Raw genomic sequence first — 22,891 nt, 5'->3', positions numbered from 1 at the left:
CCACTGACATTTTCTTTTATAATTTTGATAATTAACTTATTTGTTAAATTTTAGAAAATTTGTTCATCATGCTTCTTTCTGATAGTTTATAACCCTGGTCTACCATCATCTCTTCCTTGACAAATTCACACAATATTTTAAGAAAATATTTATGCAATTACCTTTAATGAACATTTTCTACTGAAATTACTGTCTTGTTTTGAAATGCTGCATGGAAATGGTCAAACTGTCAATGTAGGTAATGACCAACTTCTCAGTATTAGAATGAGTCATGTCCACTTACATATCTTGAATGGCCCTTAAAGATCAGAAGGTCAGAAAAAATAAATATACAAAGACATTATTAGAAACACAAACTGTTCTCAGTAACAGCCTACAAACATCATGCCACAGACTCTGATGGAATGAAATATACAAAAAAAGCTCAGGTGTCATTAAGAAAATTCAGAAACAAAAGGTACAAAAGTGATTGCAAACAACTGTTAGATGCTTCCCAATCTAACTGGTTAGCAGTTCAACAGGATCAATAATAAACAATAAATTGCAAGTTGTCAATAGCTCGATTTTATATAATCTAAATCATACTCAATATGAATAAAAACTGAACAAAAACAGCCTTATAAATCACAATGATTTATTGACCAAAGTATAAAAGTATTATATACGATTAGCAAATTAAGCTTCAATATACATGCTATATAAATTTTAATAAGAGTATATATGCATATAAAAATAATCACAGATTTTTTTATGGCAGCACAAACTTAACTTCATTGCTTGATTCATGATCTGACAGCAATGAAGCTTTTCCACTTGAAATTTCAGTGTTGTCGCAACCCCCACCCCACCCCCCACCCGAGTTGAAAATCAACTATGCTCTAATTTGTCATGACTGCTTGCAAAGATATTGATCTTTCTCATAAACATGCATAAACCTGCCTAATGAATCATTGTGAAGTCAAATTTTCTTGGAAGGATGACCCAACATGACTTTTCATGCCGTGTAAGCCAATCAAATGTCTTCCAAATGCAGTATTTTATCAATTGAAAAGCAGTCACTTTTGTTGACATACAAGTGCTTATTTTAATGGCGCATAAATGACAAATTTGTGCTTATGCATATTCATGAGAAACAATTAAATCTTATCACATGCAGCCACAGTTGAGAAGAAAGCATAAATGAAATTCACCCAAGGCATGCATACATGCCAACCCCTGGTGAGGAAAAAGTGTAATCCAAGTGGACAAAAAGAGTAATCCACATATAACATGATAAAGATTCAATGAGCATATGTACAAAATGATTTATTTATCCCACTGGACTTTTAACATCAATTACTGCTTCAAAGTTTTCGTATATAACACTTTGAGCTTTAAAAATCAACAGACTCTCATACTGCATTTCAAAACACTTTGTACCAGTTGAGACAATGAATGTTTTGCACACCAGCAGAGCACTAAGTGCTGGGTTACAGAGCCTGGATCTGAATTCAGTTTATTTTTGTTAACAATACTGAACAATCTCTTACAGTCAGCATTAGAATGGTAACGAACCAATATCCCTGTCATAACCTGACAAAGAGGAGGAAATTTATATCTTCCAGTTATTGGGTCTTTTAGCTGAAAAATAAGATGAAAAAATCAACTCTGTCTGCATGAAGTACATTGTCAGGTAGAGTGCCAACTTGATACTTCAAGAGTACTCCTAATTTATCAGCAGTCTTTCCTGCAGCATGGTGCATCATATGACAAAGACAACCTGATGTATACAATGATGGAGACATTTTTCAAAATACAGAATGCAACTCCTTGATGAATTCCAGTCATCACTGATGAAGTATCACCTGAAAACCCCATACAATTATGCCAACTTAAGTTTATTCAAAGTATTATCAAGCAAATAAATCAAATGTTCACTCCAGTGGAATCTACTGTTAGGTCTGGCAATGAAAGAAGAGCACTCTGACTTTGCCCTTTTTGTTGTCAGTCTCTTACACAGACTGGGTACAACCTTTTGTCATCAGAAACACTACTCCTGTCTGTTGCAATACTAAACGGCCCAATTTTCATGGCTTCTGCAACTTTACACGAATTATCTTCTGCTAACCACCTAACAATATTAGAAGATTTTGTTCCTGCACATAATATTTTCTGCAATTTTGGAATCAGGAAACATCTGTTTGAACAAAGGACCAATGTACAGTGCCGGATTACCAAATAGGAAGAGTAGGCAACGGCCAAAGGGCCCTACACCTTGAAAGAAAATTACGAACTTTCTTAAATTGTTTCCAAAAGACAGAAGAAAAAAAAAATGAATAATAAAAAATAAAAAAACTTTACTTTAAAGACTCCTTAGAGAAAATACTGTATTAATGTAATGTACAGGGGGCCCCAATATTTTAACTGCCTAAGGGCCTCCACAGGGTTTAATCTGGCATTGCCAATGTAGTCTTCTACCACTTGGGGTAGTCCGTGTTCTATAAGAACTCCGTATAGAATCCCTATGCATTTATAAAGTTTGTGTCCACAATTTAGTTCTGCTGTAAAAAAAAGAAGTTACCTTAGTATTGGAGTTAGTTGTTGTTGTTGTAGGCTTTAACACCATTTTTCAGCACACAATAGGCTATACATGGCAGCCAGTATTTGTGGTGGAGGAAGAACCCTGGAAAACCCTGGAAAGAACCACCAACTCACGAGAAGCTACTGGCAAGCTTTCTCACATACCCACATTGGCCGAATCCGAGACTCGAACCCATGCAGACAGAGGTGAGATGGCAGTGATCCGTAACAGAGAGCGCTTTAGACCACTCAGCCACTTGCGGCCCCTTCTAAACCACTGTAAATTTGAGTTAGTAAAACAAGCTAATTCAAAATTTCATTGTCAAAAAAAAGTCAAGTCCGATTTATTCTAGTTAGGCTAAGCCATACAGCTGCTATAAACAGAAACCGAGGTCAAAAGTTTGAAAGTCGTTTCTTGGAAATAGGGCAGTTGCTATAAATAGAATACCATTAGGAGAATGCATGTAAGTCTATGGACAAGCATACTCTTATGTCGTAGTTATGTAGAAGCCAGTTTTTTTTACAATACGGTCTGTGGGATGAACGGGATGTTAATAAAAATGAGAAAATTAATAATTTTTTTTATGGATAGAGAGAAAATGCGTAATCTGAATACATTTACATGCTAGGCGTAATTTAGTAAAAAAAAAACATAATGATTATGCCAAATCGTAATGGTTGGCATGTATGAGCATGTGATGATTCACATATCTTGTGTTGAAGCCTGACACACTGTACTGCGATTACAACAGGAAGTTTGAATATTCAGGTTTTGCAGTATCTATCAGATCTGGCATAACTGCAGGGCCTTTGCTGTTCATGCTATCTGATAATATAAACAGTTTATAACAAAGATAAGTCAATTCAAATAATCATCAAAATTTTGCAACAATTCACTTTATTCTTGTTTCAAAGTCTATAAAATAATTTCAACATTTCTGATAACATTCCAAGCAGAAAGTGGTCAATTATAATGAATGCGCATATATATATATATATATATATATATATATATATATATATATATATATATGTGCACACACATACATACATACACACAAACACATACATACATACATACACACTCACAAATAGGTAGGTCAAAGTTGTAGAATAATCTACTAAAATTATGGTAGTTTGAATATTCTAAAGAATAATGTCCATTACCATAATTTATACATACATACACACAAACACATACATACATACATACACACTCACAAATAGGTAGGTCAAAGTTGTAGAATAATCTACTAAAATTATGGTAGTTTGAATATTCTAAAGAATAATGTCCATTACCATAATTTATTAATAAATAATACTCCCATTATAAACCGTGTAGACCTGGATCTACTGTCCACAACACCTAGGAAGATTTGGATCTATGCTATTTAATTAAAACTGTGAACAAAGCCTCGCCACCGAGGCATTATATCACCAACCTATCTGGGTATATACTCTTTGTAAATATGTCTACATGATACAAGATCAAATAATATGGATGCCACACGTTTCCGAAATAAAGCAAAGTATATGGCATGTGATGTATTAAACCTGATAAAAATAAAACTTTGGAAATAAAAGTAATCATTCTGCAGAACCCAATGTCCTCTTAGCCAACAGCACAATCAGATGCCATCCCTAAATAAGACTTTCACGAGTTAGAGCTAAGTACCATAAAAAAATGTGTACAGCAGTATTTCAGAACATAACATACTAGGTAACACTGTATACTGCAATTACTGACCAATAATTTAATTTTCTGGGGCAGAGGCCTGGGTTAAAAATAAAAAAAAATAGTCCAACTATTACATAGCTGAAACAATTATCTCATTTTGATTTATAGCAAAATAACACTATATACATTATCTGAAGAAAAATTAAATTATGAAAACAGAAAATGTCTTGGCTCAAAAAAAATTGCAGCCCCTGCCCAAAAAATTAAATTGTCAGTACCCTATAGTAGACCAATTTTTGCTGTGTTGATGTTAATTGTTGTACAAGTTTCATCTAAAACCTGCAATTAAAGTGGAATGATTAAGCTTACAATATAACCAACACCCTGTAGAAGACATTGATCACACAGGATGTATTGACATTCAATGCCATTAATTAAGTAAAATACACCATTGATCTAATAAGTGGAAAAATGAGTGGGATGTCAGCACCCAGTTAAGACATTTTTCAGAGAACGCCAGTAACACAATAAATGAGAAAATATTTAGTGGATTAGAAAAATTACATAAAATTCTAATAGAAAACTGATCTTCTGAAAATCTCAGCAAGATTCTCATTCTTATACAGGAATACATATGCTTAATACACTAATATATGTTAATAAATAACTAATGAAGAACGACAGTTCTTTCCCCCTTTTTAAATCCGAAACTTTTCTAAAAGTTAGATTTGGCGTGAATATCTTGTGTAACATCTTGTTTGACCACCATGATGGCATACATGTCATGTGTAATGCATGTGATTCATGGCTCATAAATACATAGTCAACTTAATCAGAGATGAATTCAACTTAATCAGAGATGACTTCAACTATTTTGTAAAATCAAGAAGATGCTTAAAATAATAACTCTTTAGCAAGCTTACTCGGAAATATTTGTACATTCCTTACTGATGAAAACTACCGAAGTACTGCTATGGTGAAAAAGTACCATGGTATAAACCATCAGAAAAAATACTGCGGTAAGCCAGTTTACCGCACACCTCTAATAAAAACAAAACACTTCAACAAAAAGTCTTAACATTGCTGATAAAGGCCATTGAGAAGGAAAGTGATACCACGTCTTGTTATTTGTGAATGGTAGGGAGACGACTATTCATTTCCTTGATCACTGTAACCTCATTTGGTTCTACACTGGGCCTAAATTCATTACACTTCACATAGGGGTAAAAACAAAGGAAAATTACATTTAACAAGCATGCTTTCATTCCACAGCAAAACAAAACTTCAAGTCCACATCTTCTTTTAATATAATAAGAATCACAATCATATAAGCAAAATGCTCATGTCTTCCAAAAGTTTATTTTATAAAGTTTACTGATATTTCCAGGCCAACATATATAACTTAACCCTAAAGCTTCAATCAATAAATGAATCTACACTTGCTGAGAAAGCAATCCCTGTGTCTGCAATATTTGTGTCAAATTCAAGTAAGGATAACACAAAACCATCATATACATCTAAGCCTAAATGTGGAGTCCAATCTATTTACTGTGGTGCATAATTATACTTACCAGCTGCAGCTGCAACCAATTAAATTGCATAAATGAACTGATTTAATCAGCAGTTAAAAATGTACATATATACATATTTGTACATGATATAAAAATGTCTGTACATTACTCAACATTACAGATAATTTCAAAATACAGTCTCTAGTGAAATAAAACAAGAAAAAAACTGACAACCTGAAGTTAAAACAAAAACATGCTTAATTAAATAATCTTTAATTATTAATGCTGAATTATTTACAAAAACATACATGATTACATATTATTCTACAAAATAAAGCCTGTAAAATACTTCAGATGCCTTGCAAAAATAAAAAAAATAAAATAACTGACAATAGGAGAGAACTGGTCTGATAGAAAAGGAAATGCATTAAGCTTCAATATATTCTTACAAACTCCTATTCATCTGACAAAACAGATGTTTTGAAAATGCATATTTAATAAGCTTATTCAAATTTTTAAACATGCCAAAAAAGTACTGACAACTATAAAAACAGAATAACATTTTATGATACATTCTTGTACAACAAGACAAACATTTCCCACATATCTGAATGAACTGCTTATTGCACCCCCTAGAACTGAGGAAATTTTACTGATAAAAGTCAACCCCAATCCGTAGACCTGAGGAAATTTTACTGACCAAAGTCAATCCCAACCCTTGGACCTGATGAAATTTTACTGATCAAAGTCAACCCTGACCCGTAGACCTTAGGAAATTTTACTGATCAAAGTCAACCCTGACCCGTAGACCTGAGGAACACAATTTTACCTATGTAATGCAAAAGTGCAGAGGATTTTTTCTTCCCTTAACAAAACTGTAATTTCTAATTTTCTCTTTACACTATCACACCCCACTTAAGGCAGGGACATAGTACATGGATACAGTGCATGAATCTCCAGTGTGAGGCATAGCAAGTGTTTCTCATGCAGTCAGTTTCCAGCATTTAAATAAGGAATGAAAAATCCCATATGCTTGTTGTTGTTGTGGGTTTTAATGCCAATTTTCAGCACATGATAGGCTATTTATGGTGGCCAGTATTAATGGTAGAGGAAAACCTGGGAAAACCCCGGAAAGAACCACCGACCCACGAGAAGCTACTGGCAAGCTTTCTCACATACCCACATTGGTAAATCCAAGACTCGAACCGGTGCAGACAGAGGTGAGATGGCAGTGATCCGTAACAGAGAGCGCTTTAGACCACTCAGGGCCCCAATCCCATATGCAACCACCTGTCAGTTTCCAAGAGTCTTTTTCAATTATGCATTAACAACTATGCAGCATAGACTTGTTTCAACAAGGAATAATTTCAAATAAATGTTGAAAAAAGTTGTAACAAGCGACGGCTTTCACCATATGGGTAATACATTACAACCTGTCTTGAAAGATCGCCCTTCCTTAAATAAAAAAAATGAGTCTCTCAAGGCAGGTGGTCTCTCATAACAAGTAATAACACTACATAATAAATCTGTGCATGGTGATCATGACTTAATTAAATGCTTTTATACACTGTTAATTCACTATTTGTTGTGAGGCTTTTTTCATGGAGATCATGGTTGCCAATACCAAAAAAATGTACAGACCCAATGAATAATCCTTCTCCTATGGAACTCAACCAGCTGCCAAATTCATAAATTTAAAAAATGCCCAAGATGACATATTTTACAAAAACCACTAAAATTAATACTAGGGAAAATAAATATATCCATTGTAACAAAATTTTCAGACATTCAAGATAACACCATTACCATATCTTGTAGTCTTCTGCGATAAAAAAGTATTTTTAATTAGCTGATGTGGTGGACATTATTGATGTCAAATTGGCACCATTTTCATTTAGAACCAGGCAGATATCATTATGGTGAAAAACTTGTGTTGATATAACCATCCATTCTGGGGCAGTAATGACAATGATTTTCAAGACATGGCATCCACATCAGGCGCACAATTGTCACCATTTTTCATTTTGGACCACAAGAAATCATCTGATGAAAGTACAATCTAGGTGAAATAGCAATAATATTTTGAAGATGGCTTTTGAGGTGGTCATACTGGAGGTCAGATCAGCACAATTTTCACATATTACAAACTAGACTTCACTAGTCTTTCAGTGAAACTCCATGCTGATATGACCATTCATTCAGGAGAACTGGTGAGAAGATTGTCAATATGTATATTGTGGCAGACAGGCAGATCTGAAGTCAGATTGACTTTTGCTTAGGACCAACTAGATATCAAAAGGGGTCTTCAGGTGAAAATGCAACATTGATATCACTCATCTAGAAGTAATGATGAAATTTGTAGGTTTACTAATGTTGAGGCCATACTGAATACCAGATCGGCAAAATTGTTATGCAATACCAACTAGACACCACAATAAGCCTTCCTGCAAAAAGCGCATGCTGATATGTCTTTGCTGATGAGGTGTAACATTAAAAAGATTTTCAAGATGGCTGCTGTTATGGCCATATTGGATATCAGATCGCTATCATTTTCATTAGAAACAACCAGATTATAACAAGTCTTTAAGAGAAAACCATAGGTTGATATGCCTTTCCTTTCAGGAATATATTTAAAAAATAACCTATGTCAATATGACCCTCTGTTCATGTGGAGTAGCAATGATAAGATTTTTTTCTAGATATGTGGGCAATGCCATTTTTAGTTCAGGACCTTTTAGATATATATAAAGTCTTCTGGTGAAATCCCCATTCTAATACGAATTTCCACTGAGGAGGAATAGCAAAACTAAAATTTTCAAGATGCCTGATGTGGTGGCCATATTGGAGATCAGATTGGCACCATATTCATTTAGAACCAACTAGATTTGACAGTGGCCATATTTGATGTCTGAGCAGAATCAGTTTTATTTAGGGCCAAGCAGACATCATAAAAAGTCTTCTGGTGAAAAAACCAACAAAAAAAACAACTAGATCAATATGACTTTCCATTCAGGAGGTAACAAGGTTCTCAAGGTGGATGATGACTTCATGGCTATATTGGACCTCAAATTGCCACCATTTTCATTGGACACAATACAAAGTCTTTTCATAAAACCCACATGTTGGTATGACCTTAAATTCAGGAGTAGCATTAACAAAACTTTCTGGATGGCTGCTGTGGTCTGAGCAACATAATTTTCATTACGGATCAAGCAGACCCATGGGATGAATGTGTTTCATGCAATCCTCTTAGTAGTTTAGGAGACAAACTTGTGTTAATGAACAGACAGAAAAGGAATAGGTTGTCCACATGTTTATCAAGGATGATAACCTGTGCATGGGTAGCCATCAAGTACAAAATTTTGGCAGGGCACGTTCTCAGCTACCTACCAAGTCTGATTCAAACTGTTCTGGAAAAGAAGTTTAAATTAGGTTTTTCAATATGTTCTCCACAGAAAGCACAGCTTTTCTAGGGGAGTCATCCTAAATGCAATTTTGATAACCTAGAGCATATCCAAAGAAACATTCCAAGTTTGATCAAAGCTGGCTCAGCCACTCGGAAGATGCTAAAAATAGGGTTTCTGTATGGTTGATATGTAAACCATATAATTGCTATGGAGCCATCTGAACATAATTTTGGTAAATAATGTGTAAACAACATTACAGCACAGTTTGATACAAAATGTATCCAGTGGTTTCTAAGATGTTAAATATAGCAAATGTGGGCAGATAGATTGACAACAGATGTAGGGCCATGCAATTAATTTGCATAGCCTTTGACCAGATCATCTAAAAATGGCAGTGGAAGTGATCAATAGTTCTCGATATTCTCTTCTGATGTTTTGTTACTGTGTCAATATAGAAAAGAACAAACATCAATATTTATGTGCATGGTCTACCATTCATTTTTTGTCTGATGATTGGAATTGTTTATGAAGAGCTTTACAACATTTAAAGACCTCAGATCATACTGCATTGCAGTAATAGTTCCTTTTTACAGACAAGAATGCTTTCATGCTATGTGTTGCAATGAAACACTTCCTTGCCATCACTCAGTATCCATCAGTATCCAAGAACAGCTTGCAATTGCTTCCTTCATCCATTACATATTGGTAAATTGTAATCTACCAATTGTATCAAAAAACTGTTGATCAGAGCAACTCAGTCTGTTTCCATGGGTACATATTTATTCTCTTCAAGCTTGGCCATCCCACAGGTGTCTGAAGTAGTCTTCCCTTCCTCAGCCAAGACTGTGTTCTGGACATTACTTGGTCCTGGCTGTGGTTCATTCAATGCTGCTGACTTATCAATTTCCATCTCAGAATGATTTCCATTTTCTCCTACCTTAACTGATTCATCTTCTACAGATGACTGGCTCTCATTCTGCCCAAGCTTAAAGGAAAAAGTAAAGTTCAAGATAACTCTCTCTGCATGATTTGATAAAGCATGCATGTTAGCTGAATTGGTTATAGAGAAAGTAGTGTTTCTCTGTGATATAATTACCATATATACTTGCTCTTAAGTAAAATCAACTGCAAACAACAAAAAATATTCAATTTGCTGTAGCATAATGTGCCTGCAAATCAGGGTCTACGTTGTTTGTTCTACTGACTACTAACAAAATGCACAGACCCATTTTGATGTTGGACTCTTACGCAAGTATACATTGTAGACATCATTCCTGCACTGGTAAAACAAAACTTATACTACTTTTTCTTTGCCAATGAAGTGATAATTTCCGTAAAGTTGTGACAATATTTAAGGGTGGCTAGGGTTTTTAAGTGAATATTTTTAAAAACTATTGACTAAATTAGCATTTGGTTGAATCATGCAGGCTTATCCATCATTTAAATGGTATAACAAAGGAAAAAAAAATCACACGGAGTAATAAATTATTAGTCCACATGTTCTTTCTAGAAATCTACCAATGAGATGACAAGAAATTGACAAAAGAGATGACAAGAAATTGACAAAAGATATGACAAGATCAGTAAAGGCTGTGATACAACTACTGTCACAAATGCATCAATATTTTTCTTATGAGGAAAATCTCCAACTGAAGTAAAACAATCTTTAACTAATCATGTAGGTTGTGCCTACAAATAAACACACTGAAACAAATCTGCAATCTTAAATCAAAATGCAAGGTCATTCTTAATGTGAAATGTTAACTTTTCCTAAAATGTTCAATTTACTTGCACGGTACATAATTTGACATAGTAAAATGAGTGTTGTTTCTGAGAAGAAGAAAAAATGACAGCATTTCCTGAAATAGTCAACAAAACCTGAAGCTGGTGTTGATGTCATTTGAAGTCAACATAGCAACATTGACATATATCTAATTAAATACCAAAATCATATTTATCTTTTTTGGGGAGAGCAGAGAACTGATTTTAAACATGTAATACTTCACGTCACTATCATCTTGCTTACTACTTCTGGGAAGATCATCTGAGCTAATAATTCCAACCGCTCATTCTAGAAATCTAGACCAAAGAGAACCCTGAACCAGTCTGCCTACCACAGTTCAAGTGGAAAACTCTTCCTCTTTGATTTGGACACGGAGTATGCAATGGCTGTCAAAGATGCATGGAAGGAGTGGATATTGCATAAGTGACAAGTAAGTATAACATTATTAAAATTAGTTTACCCCATCCATCCCACCCCCCACTACATTTGAATAGTAATATTACATAAACTGTCACTGAATTTGTCAGTTTGGAGGAAAGCAAGCAGCTATGTTTAAATGGAATAAAAATATAATACTAATCCATATGGGGGGTGAGTGTCCAACGCCTGTAGGTTGGCAGCCGATAGGGCCACTTTTGTGCCATAACTATTGGGCCCAAGGAAAAAATTTGCAATACCTTCACTTTAGTGCACCAAAGGCAATGAGTAAAAGGAAAAGAAAATAGTGAGTGTTATGAGTCTATGTTCTTAAAATAAGCAAGAGAAATATATGAAGACAAGTTTTTGTAAAATTTAACAAATAAATTTATTTCCCTAGAATACAAAGTGAAAATGAGAAGAAAAAGAGCCTACTGTATTGCAAATTAAACCCCCCACCAAAATCCAAGAGTTAAAGACACAAATCCTAGTAATAAAAAGTCCTGAATAAAATTCATGCCCATGAAGTAGAATTAGCCTATACTTGGTAGACTTCAAATCTTATGAATGAAAGGTCCCTCTCAGTGAGGGAATGATAAATTATCTTAACAGGGAGAAAAATCCACTAAAGATGGTGAATGCCAAGATATCAACAAGCCCTTAATGGAGCAGACACTTCCTTCAGTTTCTTCTCCCTTTTGACATGACCAAATAGAACCATTAGAATCTATCTTGATCATCCCCATCACAGATATTAATCTCTATAAGGAGTTAGGTTACGTAAGGAAACTTTTTTTGTTGGCCAAAATTGTCACAAAGGAGAGTACAGTTGATCATGGAGAGAAACAAACTCATAATTGTTGTTGAACCAGAAACCTTTATGTACAAACTATGAAGTCTCCTTATCAGAGATACTAGGGACAGCAAGAAACGTTCTATGGTTAAAGTTGTTGAAGGAAGTTTTAATGCAGCAGTTTATGTGGGTTTACTCTCCTGGGAATGAGGTTTGTGTGTGTGATTTGTATTTTTAACATAGTTATGACAATGTTTCAGTCATATCGCTACGATGTCTGCAATGTGACAGTTTATAGTGATGTCTAACATTGGGGCATCATGCCAGAAACATGTAGCATGATGTCCCACCCAGTCACATTATCCTGACACCAGGCCAACCAGTCCTAACACTAACCTCTTAATGCTTAGCACCAAGCGAGGCAGCTGTTAGTACCATTTGTGTCAGTCTTCGTTATGACTCGGCCGGGAATCGAACCCACGACCTCCCGCATCCAAGGCAGATGCTCTAACCACTAGGCCACCGAAGCAGTCTCCTGGGAATGAGGAGTTATATTCCAAAGAACATGAAATGAATCTGTTTTAACAGGGCTGTAGTCTCCTCTAAGGAAAAGGGAGAGCCTTCCTGGAATTAAGAAGATAATGATACTCTCCTAGGATTGAGGAATATAGAAAGAAAAACTAGATAAACATCAGGTGAAAATCCCAAGTAACCTTCTTATGCCCACATTTCCAATATCCCTGAAAATAGCAGTTTCAGTGTTGCCTCTAGGATGTTTCAAAACGGGGGTTATTCCTATATGTTTTCCAGAAGTTGCATTTTTGGAAATTACTCTCTCCCCCTCTGCTTTATCAGTTGTGTGTTAATAGGGATCTTCTTGAATTCCAAGACAGCTTCTGATCGAAGCAGTAGTGATATGTAGTCATTCATATTGTTGCTCTAGTATTCAGTCTTATCTGATACACTTTTAACTGGAATTTCAAGATGCCTTGCCATTGAGTAATGTTCATTCCGTCAGTTATGTAAACATTGTTTTTTTCTGTTACTTTTCAGCTGCCAACCATGCTGCAACTGTGAAGAAACTGGGCATTGGAGAAACAGAAATGCTTTAAGCATTCAGGATGAAACCAACTGTCCAAGAACCATGAAGTGGGTAACTGTTTAGCCAGAAGGAAACTACAATATTTGGAGTGTTGGACAGTTTGGGCTTAAATTTCACTGTAACTGCAGATTTTAGTTCACAAGGCACAAGTGTGTATTACTAAGTTTCAGGAAGCCATTGCCACTCTTTTGGGAGAGGAAATAATGAAAGTGATTACTCGTGTTATTAATATCCGATGACAACACAGATGTGGGAATCCCTGATATTGTTAATCTATCCAGTTTTGGACAGATTCTGGTCTGAATACTGCAATCCATTCCAAGTGTGAAATAATTCAATCAACTGTTACTTCCTCTGTAAACATGGAGAACTTGCTACATGAACTTGAGATAAAAAGGGCAAACAAAAAATGTGTATCTCTGGGAATTGATGATGCAAGCATGACTGGAAAGAGATGAGGTGTCGTTGCTAAGATGAAACAAAGTGTCCACCCATTGATGGAATTTTCTATGATGCATCCCATGCAGCATGGTCCATTTCACCTAAACCCTGATCAGGCAGAAGCAATTTTTAAAAAAAGGGTGCATTTGTATATATATGTATGTATGTGTATGTGTGTGTGTGTGTGTGTGTATATATATATATAGACAATTCAATTTAATTAAGATTTAGGTAAAGAAGATTTCTAAATAAAGTCTTATGATTTTGAGGTAGATTATTTTACATGTATGTACAATGTAAGTGAATACAATAGTGGAAACCTCTGATACAGTTTTATTAGTATTTGATGATTTAAAAACTATAATGATCTGTGCTTTACATGTTGCTATTTTGTTTTGTGAATAAATCTTCTGATAGACTTACTCCACTTCTCCCTTTCTTCTCTAATTTTTATCCGAACGGAGAAGCCCCTTCTCTCAATTTTTGGCAACAGAAAAGTGTCAAGTGGGCAAACGTTTCAAATATACAATTTACAAAAATAACATCAATATCATGTGATATTAACAACGATTTAATAATGTAATAACTGTAATTATTTTTATCAGTTGTATTACCACAATATACCAATATTCGTTAGTATCCTGCACAATCAATTACTTCAAATTTAAGAAATCCAAAACCATTATTAATTTTAAAAATTTGAAACCATTAAAACTACATGCTCATGAAATTCTATCCTAGTCCCTTAAAAAAAAATGTTGGAGCCACTGGGTTCATATCCTCAAATACTAGATTAAAAACCAAGTCTTGAACTCTAAGTTGCTTTAGGACATAATATATTGGGCAGGATAAGCCCCTAACTCATCAACTACTTGTCAGATCCCACAACCACAAGTACCTGCAGCTCTGTTATAAAAGTACTCACCTTCAGAATGAAATCCTGAAGAAGAAAACAAAAATGCATTTTATTATTCAGCATCACAAATTTTACAAATTTAATACATTTCTATAAGTCTAAAAAATAAACTGAAAACTGGAACTGCAATTTCTATACAATTACTCTCATGAAAATAATTGTTTCCCACAATTTTCTTGGATCAAGTTTTTTTTTTATATAACCAGTGTAATTAAAACTGAGTTATAAATTGTTATGATTAACAGCTCCAATTATAAATGCTTACTTATTTTTTAAAAATAGTTTTCATAAAAAAGAAGTTACTCCCTGCCCCGTAAAAACAATAACCCCGATGTCTCCATTAATTTGAAAGTCATAAATCCCATATTCCACTGTAAAAAATTTCTATCTCCATGTTTTTCTAGATCTGTAACGTGCAACAATTAACTATCTTACATGCAGTATAGTATAGTAAATAATAAACATAAAAGATCTCTACATAATTCTAAACATTTTATACATGTACCAACCATCATTTTGTACACCATCATATTGTACATGTACCAACCATCATTTTGTACATGTACCAACCATCATTTTGTATATGTACCAACCACTGTGATGTGTTTTACAATGATGTGCTTAGCATACCTGTTCATATCAATATCACTATAATAATTTAAGTGCTTAATACAGAAATTTATTTATTGGCAAACTAATTTTTATACTTTTTTCATTCCTATATTTTCACATATGCAAATATATCCTTATATTTTCAGTGTGAAATTGTGCAGTGACTGTGTATGCCTACAGAAGTGAAAACTGCAGCAAGAAAAATGAGCAACGAATGGAAACTGCATTATCTTACACACTTTGAAATTATTTTAAGAAATCTGACATGATGCCATCCATATGTAGACGAGGTTATTTCTTCACATTACCTTGACTTACTTTGTGTTCACATATTTTGACAACAGTGATAAGCCTGAAAGAATGCACTGCTGAATCTGAGTTGCTTTGTGGTCAGAGAGGGTCAAATAGTTTATCAAATATCGATAATATAATTTACTACATCACATTAAGACATCCTGATCCCACCTGTATCTCAAGCAGGTGAAATTAAATGATCAGTCTATGAATAGGGTTGAAAGTGATATGAAAGTGACATGGCCCAAGCCAAAAAAGGAGTTATTCAAAAATGGCTTTACTTTTTCAGGTGTGCTTGTTTGGAATAACATTCCACATGATACTGAATCAGCTCCAAGCATATCTTCCTTCCACACTAGGTGTATTAGATGGATGAAATCATAAAATATGGTGTACTGATTTAAGTACATGTTACATCAACCACCTCCTGTGCTTCACTTTCATTTCTGCAGCAATGTAGCATTTATGTGAATAGTCGTTTATATACTGAGTATGTTTGTGTATGTGCATGTGTGTGTGTGTGAACATACTATTGGCTTGTATCTTATATTTACATAATAGATGACATCAAGTGAAATTTATTATTATTATTATTAGTATGATTATTATTATTATTATTTACAAAAATGGGGTGGAGGGTGAGGTTCTTTGCTGAAACAGGAGTTTAACCTTCCAAGATTTGATTCGGGAGAAAATTTATGTATATATTAAAAATAATCTTGTCTTTTCCAACATGTATACCAGGTATACTTTATCCTGAGGAAGAAACAAACTACATTTTAACTTGTGGCTTTACCACTCATTACCTTGTTGTGGCTTCACCTCTCATTAAAATATCACGATTTTTTAACCACAAGAATATATCTGGTATTAACATCAGAAAAGACAATATTCTATATTTAGTCTGTAATAATAATAAAAATAATAATAATAATATATTAACAAAAGCTGCAAGTTTTCTTTCAAAAAACCTAATAAGATAGTTTAAATGTGCAAACAATTTTTGTGCAAAGAAAAGCTCCATCCTGAATCCCAAGTTTAATGTCCTATGCATAAATATATATTGGCCATCCACTGAAAAAACATACACTCAAAATTCACAAGCAAAACATAAAGTGTCTGGTTTCCTCAACTTTAAAGACAATCTCATACTAACATCTGCAGCACAGGAAGAACATGGTACTATTAAAAATATTCTGCACTGACAAATTGTTTCTTTTTAAAGTCACTACAAGTTATATTTTGCAAACTGCCATAAAGAAAACTTGTTCTACTTACCTCAAAGTTATTGCCAATCAAGTGTTGCATTTCATGGTGAACAAGCTGTTCCGAGACTTGGAATTCCCTGTCACAGTACTGGCAGATGTATGCATCAACAGCGCTTTGTGTAACCTGACTATCAGCATTTGTTCCAGTCTCTTTATCTGTGATACTAATCACTGGCTTAGTTTTTTCATCCTCATTCTTGACATCTTTATCACCAACTCTGCCATCTTCATGGTCACTGTCACTAATTTTTGTCAATGAAGATGTATTTTCCAAGCCATGTCCACTTTGTGTCTTGTCATTATCCCCATTTTCTTCCTTAGCTTTACTGCATTCGTCTTTAACGGAGCTGGTGTCATTAGGAAGATCTTTGTTTTTATCTACCTTTTCACTGGCTTTCTTTTCATTCTGAATAAGCTGGGCTATCTCTATAGCTTCACGTATATCTGTCTCTTTGGACTGCTTTACTCTGTCAATTTGTCCATTCTGAGCCAACCAATCAGAAAGCTCAGGTAGTGGCGAGAAATGAACCCGTATGTGCTGAATTAGGACGTGCAATTTTGCAACGCTGTAATCACAGTATGGACAGGCAATATCACTTTTAATCATATGACACTTTAGATGTGCAAGCAGATGGTCACGTCGAACATTTGCATAAGGACATCTATCACAGCGATACAATTTTTTCGGCTCATTTTCGTTTTCTGTATTCTCATATAAGTCAAAGTGATCATGTGTCACACTGACTGGTTCAGTGGAGTCATCCATTGGCAGCATACTTGAAAGTGCAACATCAGCAGGTACCTCTGGCAGATGCTGCAGATTCATAATTGACTGGGCAGCCAAAAGATTCTGGTTAGGCATGAAATGAAGTTTCCGATGCTGAACAAGTAGATTCTGGGATGGAACACTGTAATCACAAAAATCACAGGTACATCTCTGGCGACTTCCATGGAGTTCAACATGTCTCTCAAAATGGGCTCTCTTTGCACTTGCATAAGGACACTTCTCACAGCTATACTTCTTAAATCTGGCAATCTCCAACAGTGTGTCTACTTTGTTTTCATAGGGTATCTCCACAATATCGGATGCTTTCTCATCTTGGTCTTCTTCCACATCAGGCTCCACATGTCCTCCTCCTACTACTCCTCCAAGTCCTTCTATGGTATAGTTTGATTGGTGAACTTTTAAATGGTGAGCAAGCAGACCCTTGGAACCAACAGAATAGGAACAGTGAGGACATCTCATCAAAGGATTCTGAGAATTTCTTGGTTTATGCATCAGCTCGTGTAATCGAAGATTTCTTGAGCGAATATTCATATATGGGCAGTATCTACACTTGTGGATCCTTCTATAAACTCCATCCTTGAGGACAAAACCAGGCTTGTTGCCTATTGAGCATCTCGAGGCAAGTTTCATTGGAGAGACAACAGGACTCTGCGAGATACTTGATGTAATCTTGGAAGCAATGATTCTCTGCTTAATTTCGGCAATCTGAACAGTGTCTGAGGTAAGTGATGATGTCTCTGATAAATCTGACTTTGCAGGTGAAGAATATACTGATCCTTCACTTAATGAATCATTAAGTGTGCAAATTCCATGGACTTTCAAGTGCTGCCGCAGCAACCGTTTGTGTGTTACCCAGTAGTCGCAATAGTCGCACTTAAAGTCTGCTGTAGGTTTAGGGCGATGAAATTGCTTGTGGTAAAGATAATCATTTTTACTGTTGGTAGTGTATGGACACTTTTCACATTGATGACGCTTGTTAAACTCTTTGCGCTTAGTGGGAGATAGCATCTCAGAGTCAGCTGAAACACTTTGATTCTTTACCTTCATTTCTTGCAAATGAAGCCGAATGTGCTGTTTCATTAATCTGACAGCACAGACATAATATGGGCAATACTTGCATTTGCTCTGTTTTACTCCTTGCTGTGGTTTGTGACAGCTCATATGAAACTTTAGCATTTTGGATTTAGTAGTTCTGTATGGACAAATCTTGCAATGATGCCGCCGCTTATCTAAGAGTTTCAGACTTTGTGACTGTGATGTAACCTCAGAACTTTCCTTCCAAACTGATAATGGTGAAGTGAATACATTATCTTTCCCAGTGTCCTTTGGTGTATTAGAATCATTGTCAGATCTATATTTTGTCTTGCGGATTAGGGTATAGTTCTTGGTATCATGTTTTGTTCTTAAATGTCGGCATACACAGGACCGCCATGAAGAATGAAATTCACATAATGCACAATAGTAGGTAACTTCAAGATTGGAAGACTGCTCTAGCTCAGTTTCCTGAGTTGCACCAGGACCTTCACGGACAACTTTGATACTCAGTTTGCACAAAGAATGATCAAAGTTGTGCTTGTGATTTATGTGGCGATGAACATGATTTTTCAATTCTGAGGTAAAATTACAAGCTGTACATCTATATGCTTTCAGATTGTGAGTGGATAGATGGTTCAAAACTGTGAATTTGTCTTCATTTATAAAGGAACATATGCTGCACTTCCAAAGCTTCTTCACCGATGAGACCTTCTGTTCCTCAGTCTCTGCTGCCAGAGAATCATTCTGCTGTTCAAGTGTCTGCAACTTACTGGCATCGGATGGGTTACGGTGCTTGAACCTGTCATAATGGTAATCAGCCAGTGTTTCTTGAGCAGTTTTTCTGTCAAGAACTATGATTCTTCCTCTGTTCATTCCATGCTTGCGAATAATATGACGACCAAGATCACTCCTGTAATTGGACCTGTATGGACAGACAGAACATTTGAACTGCTTGAAAACTCCCTTGCTGATTGCAAAAGACTCTTTTTTATCTGATGCATTAGTTGTATCCTTCTTGCTCTCTTCTTTTGCAGACTTTGAGAAAGCCTTGGCCATGTAATCCCTAACAGTGGCTCGAGCTTCATCTTCTGACAGAACAATGACGTACCCCTTGGAACGTCGGTGCTTATCCCGAATGTGTTTGTTCATATCCCACTTCCAGTTGGACCTGTGGCCACAAACAGAGCACTGGAAAGGCCTGATGTACCCAACCTTCCTGGGGTTTTTCAGTTTACTCATGGAGTCATTATCTGGGGTCTTTGCATCTGCTTGAGTACTGACTATTTGTTCTTTGCTGTCTTGAATGTCTGCTGGTGGTGGTGCAGGTGGAGTGTACAGAACTGGTGATGCCGTTGCCGCTAATGGACTAAAAGTTACCCGACTCTCAGATGATGCAACTGGATTTTGTGATCTATCTCCAAGATAGATGATTCGGATTTCTTGTGCTGGGTGTCGATAATGATAATGCTTCTTTATGTCTCCCTTGCCTACAGATCTCTTACCACATTCAGCACACATGTATGGCTTCTCACTGTCTCCTGGCTTCTCTTTCTCCGTTGACACTACTGAAATATTTGTAGGCTGGGACACAGTCTCTTCTTTAACTGGTCCTTTGTCAAGACTGTCATGGTTCTGAGCCTCTGGTGCAGGCTCTAGAGATCTGGATCTAGAACGGTCCTTCAAGATAACGATATTTGCTGTCTCATTTGAGTGCATATATCTGATATGTCGACTGACTGAAATTCTCTTCTCTGAGGAAAAATCACATGCTGAGCATTTGAAAAGCTCACCTCCTCTGAGTGGCTTTTCTAGTGTTACATTTAAATGGTGGTCACGTCTCACAACTGGATTGGTTTCCATGTACTCTTTAATTGTGGCCTGTGCCTCTTGTTTTGATAGTGTAAGAACTTGACCTGTTGCATTGGGATGGTCCTTCTTAATGTGTTTTGAAATGTCCCATTTCCAATTGGCTCTTCGCCCACACACTGGGCACATATATGGTTTCAAGTTCACATGAGTAGCAATGTGGGCATTCATTTTGGATGGGGCATTGGCCTGAAAATCACAATATTCACATTTGTACCACGCAACTGCATTTGGATCCTTGCTTGGAGAGAGGGTTTGTTCAACTGAGCTGGATGGATGTTTCACTGGTGTCAAGGATGGAGACATTTCTATTGAATTTCTGCTACTCTCAGAACTAAATGAATTAACATCAGCAACAGCATACTTCATATCAACACTATCATCAGTTGATTTTATGTCATCCTGTTCTGATTCAGAATACATCTCTGAATACTGTTCGCTGATATTTGGAATTCTGTCTGGTCGTACAATAATCACTTCGTCCAAAGCCTGACCACTGGTCATCACTTCAGGATGATGTTTGTACATGTGCCGACGAATATCTCCTTTCCAGTAAGTTTGATAATCACAGTGCTTGCAGTGGTATGGTTTTTCCTCAGTATGTGTCCTAGAGTGGCGATCCACTTCGGACTTCCAGCAAGAAGTATATGGACAGCCTGGACATTTGAAAATTGCTGGTGAGCTCTTTTTCACTGGAATTGTAGAAACTTTAAGGATTTTAATGTTCTTGGGCTCTTTTTTATGTTCTCGTCTAACATGCACATTTAAGTCCCCAATGTATTTGTACTTTTTGGGGCAATCAGGACATTTGTAGCGCTTTTCGAGAGAATGAGCATGAAGATGTCGTCTATAGTCACTAGGCCACTTTGCTATATAGTTACAATGTGCACACTTTACCTTCCCTTTAACACTAGCTTTTTGTATTTTGGTAGATTTTACAGACAAGTCCAAAGGAGCATCCTCTATCTCCAAGGACTCTTCTTCATTATTCTCAAAATCCTTCCCATCCTCCTCCAAATCAAATTCCACATTTCCCATGGTAGGTACTATTTCTCCAGATGCCACTTTATCCAAGTAATGTCGCAGCTTAATATAATGCTTTCGTTTCATGTGGCGATTTAAGTCTGATGACCTCTTGTATTTCAGACCACAAATTAAACAAAGCATCTGGCCATTTGGCTGTCTGATTAGCTTTTGCAAATGTTTCTTTGCTGGAGAACCATCAAGCAAACTATCATCTGTGAAGCCCATCAGTGAGTCTTCAGATATCTCTGAATCCTGTTCCATATCTGCACCTTTCTCTGATGACTCTTTCTCATTGCCGTCCTCAATATTTGCAGCGGTCTCTTCAGGTGGAAGGTCATGGCCAGTGGCCATGTGCCGTTTTATAGGTCCCTCTATAGTTGCACTGTAGGTGCAGTACTTGCACTTGTATGGATAATTATTGACATGGTTGTTCATGTGGCGATCAAAGTTGGGTTTGAAGTTGGTGGAATAGTTACACTCCTTGCACTTGTAGTGATGTTCTGAGCGATGAGTTAAGCGATGAGTAGTAAACTCAGATCGATTCATGGTCGTAAAGTTGCATGATGAACAGGTAAATGTCTTTGTGTCAACATGCCATGACAAACCATGTCTTATTACCTTCTGCTTTTCATCACTGAAAAAACTGCATTCTTTGCATCGAAAGGTGTTTTTCCCATCCTCTCCAGTTTCTTCAATGACTAGAGCTGCAAACGAGTTGGACTTGTATGTTTTGCTAATAGCAGATGAATTGCCATTCTTCTTGGGTGACTGTCGAACAAATTTAATGGTCAATTTCTTTCCTGGAACACTCTTGCTTATCATTTTCTTTCGTTTGAAGATGTTTTTGATCTTTTTGGGAGAACTCTTAGTGCTGTGGAGTTCAGTCTCAACCTTGTCAAAACCTTCAGCCAGTCGATGTGCAAGCTTCATGTGCCTCAAAAGTTTGTGCTTGTAGCGAGAGCAATATTCGCAATACTGACAAGAGTAGATGCTATAATTAGCACTATGGACTTCCACCTGATGATAGAGAAACTCTCGCGACTTGTTGGTTGTATATTCACAGCGCTCACACTGATAGTTTCTTCGCACTGGTCCTCGCGCTTTGCCACCAGTGGTTGGAGTGGCAGTGTTTGGTTCATCCTGTTTGACAATTTCCTCTGATGTTTCTTTTGCACTAGATGGACCAGATTCAAATGAATTGCTGCCTTCCTCATCCACTGACATTTCATGTATGGTGCTGTCTTGGATGCTTTCATCTGTAAATAAAAATTGGAAAAAAACCTAAATATGTACATTTTAGCTTGTATCAAGTCAAAGCAACAAAATATGACTACATGAATTAAAACCTGTATGACTGATAACAAATGAAGAGGCTTTATTATGCCAGCTTCCCGAT

General features: G+C 36.1%; 1 protein-coding gene across 1 annotated transcript in view; it reads right to left on the bottom strand.

Moving 5' to 3' along the window:
- Window positions 1–617: 617 nt before the first annotated feature.
- The window catches only part of LOC149785842 (uncharacterized), a 51,730-nt gene continuing 29,456 nt past the window's right edge, over window positions 618–22,891 (bottom strand). Inside the window, exons 3-5 of the mRNA XM_089979800.1 lie at window positions 16,792–22,751; window positions 14,617–14,631; window positions 618–10,140 (exon numbers count right to left, since the gene is read on the bottom strand). Of these exons, the coding sequence (XP_089835926.1) occupies window positions 9,910–10,140; window positions 14,617–14,631; window positions 16,792–22,751 (6,206 nt within the window). The 3' untranslated portion in view covers window positions 618–9,909. The remainder of the gene's footprint in view (window positions 10,141–14,616; window positions 14,632–16,791; window positions 22,752–22,891) is intronic.

The sequence above is a fragment of the Sinohyriopsis cumingii genome, chromosome 13, assembly GCF_028554795.1.
Source record: "Sinohyriopsis cumingii isolate HCF-2022 chromosome 13, ASM2855479v2, whole genome shotgun sequence".
Taxonomy (NCBI): Eukaryota; Metazoa; Mollusca; class Bivalvia; order Unionida; family Unionidae; genus Sinohyriopsis; species Sinohyriopsis cumingii.
The sequence above is the reverse complement of the archived record's forward strand: the minus strand, read 5'-3'. Positions and strand labels throughout refer to the sequence as shown.